The following is a 9661-nucleotide window of genomic DNA, read 5'->3' on the forward strand; positions in this document are numbered from 1 at the left end:
CTACTGTTGCAGGGTGTAGACAGATATATTCCTCCTTCTGTCCACATGCTGCAGGTCAGCTGCTACTTTTCACCTGCTAGAGTGGAGCTTCAGTGTGATGGTGTAATGCATTCACACATGGTTCACACTGTAAATGTGTGAACCCTGGTCCATTAGTGTATTTGCTGTTGGGATGATCAGAGGGTTTGTAGAGTTATTATGCTTCTTCCTCTTTGCATCATGATTTTCCACAGACTCTTGTCAGTTACAAAACAAGTAGAAAGTCTGAAAGTGCCAACGTGACTTTCCATCCATCCAGTATCAGGATACAGTTGAGAAAAGATGTGTATTGATTTAAGCTCTGAATGTGACAGCACATTACACAGCTCTCTCTCCACTCTGAGCTGTGACCTCCAGCAGTGGATGATTCACAGTAAAGTTGCAGACACTCTGTGATACTTGTTCTCTGATGCTAATGACTCTTGGAGCTCTACTTTCCTCTGCTGTTGGTCTCTGTCCTGAATAAAGAGCTCCTCCGCCTATTTCTGCTGACTCCATCCCAGCGGTTTTCATTGTTTCATCATGTAAAACCCGTGAAAGTTTCCCTCATTTACCTGGTTTTAAGCTGCAGTGTCTGTTCATAGAAGAGTTAAAGGAGGAAGAAAGATGATCCACAGCCAGTCAACACAGAATAATGGGATCTTTGTAGGGACTGTTGGTGTCAGTGTTCAACCATCTGGAACAACAACAACAAATCAGAAAAAAAAACATCCTCTGAGGTGATGGATCATCAGTTCAAAGCTGCAATTAGGAATAAATGTCACAATAAAAACAAATGTGTACAGTGATTGGTGAGATCTGAAAAGACAAAATGAATATCACTGTACTGTCACCTTTCAAACATGCTGTTTCATTAGCCAGCTGGAAATCAATAAATAACTATTTATCAGTACAAAACAAGATCTGAACACAGAGCCAGTTTCACTTGATAGCCAACATGCTGAAGCTGAGGAAAACTTCAGATGCCTTGGTACAGTTCTGGACTCCCTGGTGAGCTTCTCTGAAAATACAGAAGATGCTCACAGCAACTTTATTTTCGGAGAAAACTCTGTGGCCTCGGTGTTAGTCTGCAGATTTTAGAACTGATGTTGAAAACTATTGTTGAAAGTGTTTTAACTTTTCAACACTGAAAATTATTCACAACCTCACTGACAAGAAAAACTCTATATACTGAAACATTGACATTGATAAAATTGACAGTTTTATTGCTTCATGATGCATCTGCTTCATTGATCTGATGTATTTCTCTGTGAGTCACATTGTACTATAATCTGTGCAGATGTTCCAACTAACATTCAGTATCTTCATCCACAGAAACTCCTCCACTGGCTCACAGAAGACACAGAGACAAGGACACTGGACACTGAGACACTGATTCACTTCTTCTCCTCAGAGCTGCTGAACTGTACATGGTGTTTAAATCAACTGTCAAACAGCTTGCTGAAGATGCTTTGACTCCAGTAGTAGTTTATAATGGGGTCAAAGGTCATTCTGGAGGGCAGTGACCCTTCAATATCAGTTTGTTAAATCATCAGACAGATGAAAAAAGGCTCCAGCTTTGCTGCTGTCAGGTGTTGAAATGCTTCAAGGTAACTCAGCCTTCCCGCAAAATTGGTTTCACGTTGCAGAGAGATTCTTATTAAACCAATGTTTAGAAAAATCAACACATAATATTGACACCAGCAGCTGTTTGATGTGGGCAGGTGGATAAAGCTCAGTCCTTTGTCGTCCTTTGCTGTTTCCTTTTGATGTGGATTTTTCAGGTCAGGCTGTAGACCCAGCTAAGGGCCAGTTGAAGCTGAGTCCAAGTCTGGCCGAGTCCCCACACCTTACTCTTTTACTCTTCATTCAAGTGTTCAACTCTTCTTTTCAAAGAGGCACATCTTAAGCACTGGAGACCAGAGAAGTTGAATCCATAGAGCTTTATTCTTCAATACAGAAGTCAAAAGCTTGAGCCGCCCTGCAGAAAATGACTGATGACTTTTACCATCTGTGCATCACTTTTTATATTGTAAATTGTAGGTGTGTTACAGACCAAGGGACATGTCTGACCACATCCCTTTTTCCTTCCATTAGTTATTTTTTGCATGATTCTACTCATATCTAAAATTTAGCCCTTCCCATCCTACATAAAAAAAGTACAGCACGTGGCCTTTACACATGACCAGTGGAAAACTGTTGACCAGGTTCAAGGACAGGTCTGGGTGTAACTGGACGTATCCCTTTCTAATTCCCTCCATTTGATTGGTGTGCATCTATCTTTTTTTTCCTGGTATTTTGCAGGCCTGATGTCTAATGGAGGTTTTTCTCACGTGCACCACAACACCCTCCTAACAACCACACTTTAACCACACTTTGTTTTTTAATGGAATCTGGGCTTCTTTCCATTGGGTTTTTAAAAAAACACACGCATGCAAAGCATGAGTGATTATCCCTTGTGATGCAGCAATAGCAGGCAGAGGCACACAAGGCAGCAACAAGTGCTGCAAGGGCAACCACCAATGGAATTTCCCTCACTGAAGTACACACAGATGGGTGAAGCACAGAAGGGTGAGGAGGGGTGAAGCATAGATGGATTCTTACATTGCACAAAACCTGACACCACAATTTCAGCAGCTGAATATTGAGCTCAGAGACGCACAGTGAAAATGTCATTTTTAGATGAGTAACGGTCTTGAGTCATGGTACTGATGGATTCTTCAGAGCTGTAGGGATGAAGGACTTGATGAGTGTTTGTCTGCTCACTGCTGGTAGAAATGATTATTCCCCTCAGTCCACAATGAGACATTTCCCTCACTAAAACCTCCAAATACAAGTTCTTCAAGAACAGATATTAATGTGGAATTTCACAGAATAATTCAGAAATGTTGGGAACTGCATTTCAAGACATGTTAGGTTGTGTGAGTGTGTTGTTGCAGCCTTAAAGTTGGGAAACACAAATATCCCCTTTGTCAAGCATTTGTTGTTGATGTCACAGCAGCTGCTTCACCTGTGACAGGTAAAACACCTGACACTGTGCTGTTGAAGCAGCAGATGTTGAGCTGATAATGGAGAAAATGATCATTAAATCACCTGATAATAGAAATGAGATTGACGTTTACCTCTCACTCTGTCCCTGGGGGAGTGTGTTTGCTGTTTGGACTCACATGTTTCCTCTGAGTTTTGCAGAATGGGCCTAAAAAATGAACTGAATCAAACGCAGACCAGTATCCTGCAGTTTAAATGAAGACCACATCCTCATACACTGTGAGATCAGTGTTTGTTCTCTTGGTCAGTCAGAGGGACAATGTGTGTCCCCTCAGTGCCCAGACCTCGGTCCTGTCCTCTCATATCTCCCCATGTTCTCCTAAAGCTAAATGTCTCATTTATATTGAGCTAAAACAGAAAACAATTAATGTCAGTAACAGTGATTGTTCATCGTCTCCCTCTTATGTTTCTCTTCTTCTAACACCTGCTCCTTTTCTCTAAGTAAAAAGTGACAGACATGTTCTTCGCTGTTAATCAGTGTGTTGTTGCTTTTACATGGATAAAGTGTAGTAATGAGCATCTCAAACATTAGAGCAGGCTGAAGACCACAAGGCTGCTGCTTTCTGCTCCTTCTACCAGATCAGATGTTAGAGAGGTGAAGTGAAACCATCCATGGCTCATTCTAAAGAAATTAGACATGATGTGTTCACTTTCTCACATTCATGTTGTTCACTCTTTTGATTTGATTCCATTGTTTTCTTGAAGTGAAGAACTGTTTGGTGTTTTTACAGAATAATGTTCATTAATTTGTGCTGATGTGGCTGTTTGAGTTAAATCACCACCTTCAGGTAGATGTGGACCTAAAGCTCCTGGAGCTGGAGTTGTAATAACAGCAACAGTGTTTTGATTGTTATTTTTATTATTATTCTGTCTGACTGACAGATAGCTAACAAATAAATAAAAAGACCCAGTAGACTTTCCTTATTGCTTTACTGACTCTTCTTATGTCTTTCTTGTAAAACTGAAACACAAATAGATACACATGTTACAAAATAATTATTAATACATACTACAGTTCACATCAGAACACACAATGAGGCTAAACAATAAGGTAAATTAGCTATAATGGCTTAACTAGCTTCTTGCTAGCGCTTAGCTGAGCGATTAGCATGTTTTCCTAAACTTAAAATAAACATCTCAAACACTACCTGAAATAAGACCCCAGTGCCACAAACAAACAAACGAAATGCATTCACTCATACCGACGGTTCCATTCCAGGGCTCGACAATCAACTTTGTGGTGGATTCTCGAACATCACTACACACACCAGAGTCCGGCAGAAAAGCTGCAGTACACAGAAAACGTCACTAGGTGGAGCTCAACCCCACACAACACAACTTAACTTTATTGAAAAACTGACAAAGTCAGAACAATTATTATTATTATTACTATTACTAGTAGTAGTAGTTGTAGTAGTAGTAGCAGTAATATGTCATATTGTGTTATTTATTCACTTGTTTAAACTTCTATTGTCTTTTTATTGGCCTGTGTCCTGTTGTTACTCTGTGCTATAAATTCTATTGGCTGCTTTAGTCTCATCATTCATTTTGTAACGTTGGTGCAGATAAAACAAAAGGACGCTAAAACAATGCTCAACACTTAGTGACACTTTTAAAGGCAAAGTGTTTGATTCACTGTGTTTACTGTGGTTTTTATTTCCATCACACTGTAAAAATGGATTTGTTGGCTCAACTTAAAAAAAAACAGTAACCTGGCAGCCTTAAATTTTTAAGTTAGGCCAACTAAAAATGTCTAGTTCTTTACACTTTAATGTAAGTTGCTATGACTTACAATAATAAGTTTAAATGACTAATATGAAAGTTACAAACAGTTAGATCAACTTGATATTTTAAGCTTAGTCAATATAATTTTTGTACTACTAACAAGGACATTTAAGTTGTTTGAACTAAATGCCTAGTTGAAATGACATTACATTACATTACATTGTTTCTCAAACAAGGAAACATCAGTTGTTCCAACTAAACCCATTAGTTGAATCAACATAAAATTTCAAGGCAGCCAGGTAACTTTTTCAGTGGAAGTCGACCTCACTAACAATTTTAGGTTTGATGAATACTTTTAAATTGAATTATTTGTCAGGCCAACTAAATCACTTATTTTCTAAAAAGACTGAGTGGACTGAAAGGAAATTACTTTTTTTCCCCAAATAATATGTATTTGGTCACAAAGCTATAAATCCATAAAACCACATGAATTCATAACACCGAATAAATTCATAACACCAAATACATGTAATCAACAGCATAACAGTTATAAAGTTCGAGGTGCTTTTAACAGTTGCACTTGAAAAATTGTGAACATTTTAAGGGGTCCCACCTGTCTTTATCCATAGGAAAACAACTAAACATGGACTACTTGACAAGATCTCATCAAACTATGCTTTGTAGAAGCTTGTTTTTGAGTGCAAGAACTTTGGATGAACATGCTGCACTGCCAACATCCATGAGTACCTTCTGCATCACCTCAAAGGTATATTTCAGTCCCTTTGGGTAGTCAATGTTGAGACTATACAAGAGGCCAATTAGCACAGCAAAGGCGTGTGGTACAGTTTTTAGCTGATGAATGACAATCTTGTCCTCCAGTATCACAGCAACATCTAGAATGTCTGTGAGCATGTCTCCATCATCAGCTTGGCTCGTCATGAAGAGCAGGCCCACATCAACTCCTTTTGCCACTTCCTCCTCAGAATCAGAGGCCTGAAAACAGAAGGTGAAAAGACAAAAATCAGGTATCCAACTCAAAAGATTCTAGCATGCTAATTATTTTCAAATTAATAAAAAAGCACTCCCTTCTCTGTCTCCCTGCAGCAAACTTTGCCCTGACTGCCCCGTTGACTCTGACTTTTGTCTTTTAATAGCTGCCATGATGGGTTCTAGTCCTTTTGTCAGCCACCAGGAGGGCTGTGTTCAGAATGTCATACCAACGTACTATTCATTCTAGGTATGACATCAAATTGAGTATATAGTGTGTTAACTGAAAAATTCATGGATGTATACTAGATTATCAAGAATTTGAGTTTGTTGAGAATTGAGGAAATAAACTTGTAGCTAACCCCTTTAATATTTCACATAACAAATAAAATTCTATAGTAAAAGTCTATGTGTATTTCTTAGTGTGCTGTTATGTATGTTATGCATAGTTATGACACACCTCACAAACTTTGAAGAAGTTGGAGGGGTCCTCTCTCAGGTAGTGAGGCAGCCCAAGCAACGCCGCAGCTCTTCTCTTCTGGTTGGAAGTCTACAACACAGAGCAACAGTAATGGAAGACAAACTGTGTCCCACCTGCAGTAATTAAGACCTGAAGATGGAATGTATGCATGCTTCTATCAGTTGATGAGAAGCAACAATATAGTCAATTAAGATCAGACTATCCTTACTTGAACATCAGAGACTGTGGAGCATGGCATTGCTACTGGCCCACACTCTGTAGAAGTCCAGCAATGTTGAGGAATACTTGTCAAGTCCATGTAAGAAAGACTGGTGGAGATCAAGCGAAACCAGGTGCATGAACTCTGCAGCAATCTGCAAAGAGACCAGAAACTCCTCATTAATCCCATCCATCCCTGAAACACAATGATGTTATAAGTGAATACAAAACAGGATATACCCAAATAAGACATCAAAGAGACCCTATACTGAAACAGTCTGCAGCGTTGTAACATTCACGAGAGAAGGCATGGGCAGACTATTCCACAGAGGGCTGGTATGGCTGCAGTTTTTTGGACAGTACACAGCAGCTGCCCTCTGCTCTGGACTCTGGAGGATAGGTGGAGGGGAGGCTAGTTTTATGCACAACAACTCATGTAAAGGCCATGTACATTTTACATCTAAACAATGAAAATGAAAACATTTTTTAAATATTGGGGAAAAATATCACTTTACTGAAATTACCTGTCTTTCTGAAAGCAGTGCTGGCCATCTATCTGCAACTTCAGATACTGGAGACTCATCCTCAACAATCTCCTTCCTCCGCAAGGCAAAGGTGCTCCCCATCAATGCATCAATCAGTTTCCAGTCTCTCTTCTTTTTCTGCATCTCCTCTCTCAGAGTTTTTCTTTCATCTTCAAGGCTGTTCGGAGTCTGTCCTTGAGGAACTTCGGGCAGGAAATTGATCTCTGACCACTTCGCTTCATTTTGTTGGTTCTGTTGCCCGAATCTGATGACCTCTTTTGATTGACTGTAAGCTCTGGGCAACCAGCTAAACGGTACTTCTGGCGAAGATTACCCATCTTAAAACTGAAGGCAAACTTCCAGCTTTGCCATCCATCTAAAGAACCTGGGTCCCTCAAACAGGGATGCTTTTCAACCAGGGCTTTGGCAACATCTTCAATTTGTCTTGCCGTTGGATATCCATTCAATTCATACATAATACTCCCTACTCTATCAAGTATGTTGCTTTTCATTGCAGGAGTCACTGTCAGCAGGGAACCATCCTTTGCATAAGTCTCATTCCCTTTCCTGAGCTTCAGTTCAACATCGTAAGCAAAGGATGGTATGATAAATGGGTGATGCCAGTGCTTGGTACGACTGGTTGATGGAGACTCAACTGATGACCCACTGTCTGGCTGCTCTGAACCACAAGTGTCCAGTGAGGATGCAGAGGGAGGTGAGATGGACGGTTCCTTCAGAATTATCTTCAAGCTTAGCTTCTCCGATGGTAGCTCAGATATGTCAGTCAAGTTGCAGAATTCATTGTTGAATTCTGGGTCACTAAACTGGACAACTATATTACCTGCTAGGTTGAGCTTGCTTTTTAGTAAAGTCTTTAAATCATCCACAGTCTCTGGAAGACAATCAATCTGCAATCTCCAGATGGCATCAGCTGCAAGAATGATGCGCAGCAACATGTTGGCCACTTAAAAGAAGAGAATCATAATTTTAAGACAGTGGTTGGTGTCAATTCAGTTTCAATTCAGGGAATCAGTTAAATTCAAAATGCAAAATTAATGTATTGATAAATCATTAGAAATAATAGCCCCAGGAATTGTCATTAATATACATATGGTTCCCACAGACATTTACAAACAACAACAACATTTCAAAGCTTTTCACTAACACTTCCAAAATATTCCATTTCTGTAACTTCATTTAATTAGTTTAAAATTGGTAGGCCTTTTTAGAAACCATAGGGCTTAATAATAAGGCCGTTACTCCAGGTGGAAAGAGGAGATGAGAGGGAGAGGAAAAGAGAAGAGAGGAAGGAGAAGAGAGAAGGAAGAAAAGGAGATAATAGATGAAGGGAATGAGATGGAAGAGAAGGAGATGAGGGGAGGAGAGAAAGAGGAGAGAAAGAAGGATAGGAAGAGGAGATGCATAAAGAAGAAGAGAGAAGAGAACAAGGTGAGAAGAGGAGGACAGGGGGAGAAGTAGTGAGAGGAGGGCTAAAGAGGATGTCGAGAGAAGAAATGGTCAAAAAATAAAAAAATAAAAAAGGCTTACCTCAGTGAAGTAGAAACATCTTGGGTGAGACCAGGAGTTTTCCATGCACCATATATGGGGTCAGTGGGCAGTAGTCATTCAGTTCTTCTGGTTCAGCAACTAGAAGATCTATGGAAGGTTTTTTGGTCAGTTCATAGCATCGAAGGTGCTCCAAGTACCAGGATGAAAAACATTCAGTGGTGAATGATGCCTTGTCAGCCACAATCAGTACTTTTAGAATTTTACCAAAATCGGGCAGTCCACCTGTGCTACCAATCGAAACAAACATTCCCTCAGAGTACTTTGTGCCATGTAGAGTGACATTGGTAGCAAGAGACACGGATGTAACATCCTTATATTTCATCTTAATTGCATGTTTCACAGACTCATCCAGAATATCTGTTGAAACCACAGATACATTGGCAACTTCCACTGGTGGCTTGAAAAGGCTGGGCATGTCTAGCAGGTAAGCCAACATGAGCTGATGTTTTGTGGCCAATGTTAGCAAAATGTTCTTGAAATTGTTCACATCCCGCACAACTTTTTTAAAAAAGCTATGTTTTCCTTCAAAGCGGATTGTCCATCACTCCAGCAAAGGTCCAAAACAACGAATGAAGTAAGGATAGTGCTCCAGGAAATGGTGTTTTGGCAGTCTTAATAGAGTCCAGTTCTCGTGTCCATTTCCAGTGAGTGAACCACTTACTCTGAATGTCTGGGGTATTGTCTGTGGCTTGTTACTCTTATCAGAGAATGAGTATGGGAAGTTCTGAATGGCAGTATTCAATACATCCAGAGTAAAGTAATTACTTGAAATTAACTTCTTCAGACACAAACTAAGTTCAATGGGCACAACTCCCTCCAAAAGGTCATGGAGAAAGTCTGGTGGGAATCCAGTTACCGTGTTAAAGTAACTCAGCCAATTCAAAACACAGTCTCTTTTAACACTATTTACACATTGTATGTTTTCATTTTGTCTAAGCTCGACAATATCAGCCTCATGGGACAATTTTGTCCTGAGAGAAAATAATCCACTTTTCACTTCAGTTGTCTGAAAATCTTCACGACTGACTAAACAAAATCTGCAAAATTTTTCTACATTAAAAGATTCTTGGAAACCAGCCAGGGAATGAGCCCCTAAGTTATCAGCAGAGAC

At 39.8% G+C, this 9661-nt stretch overlaps 1 protein-coding gene across 1 annotated transcript; it reads right to left on the minus strand.

Moving 5' to 3' along the window:
- Nucleotides 1-5256: 5256 nt before the first annotated feature.
- On the minus strand, nucleotides 5257-7859 carry LOC121190896. The gene is made up of 4 exons (XM_041051929.1): nucleotides 6982-7859; nucleotides 6468-6612; nucleotides 6239-6328; nucleotides 5257-5784 (listed from the first exon to the last, which is right to left on the minus strand). The coding sequence occupies exons 1-4, from the start codon at nucleotides 7038-7040 to the stop codon at nucleotides 5458-5460; spliced, it is 621 nt and encodes a 206-aa protein (XP_040907863.1). The 5' UTR covers nucleotides 7041-7859; the 3' UTR covers nucleotides 5257-5457.
- Nucleotides 7860-9661: the final 1802 nt, after the last annotated feature.

The sequence above is a fragment of the Toxotes jaculatrix genome, chromosome 12 (assembly GCF_017976425.1).
Source record: "Toxotes jaculatrix isolate fToxJac2 chromosome 12, fToxJac2.pri, whole genome shotgun sequence".
Classification (NCBI taxonomy): Eukaryota; Metazoa; Chordata; class Actinopteri; family Toxotidae; genus Toxotes; species Toxotes jaculatrix.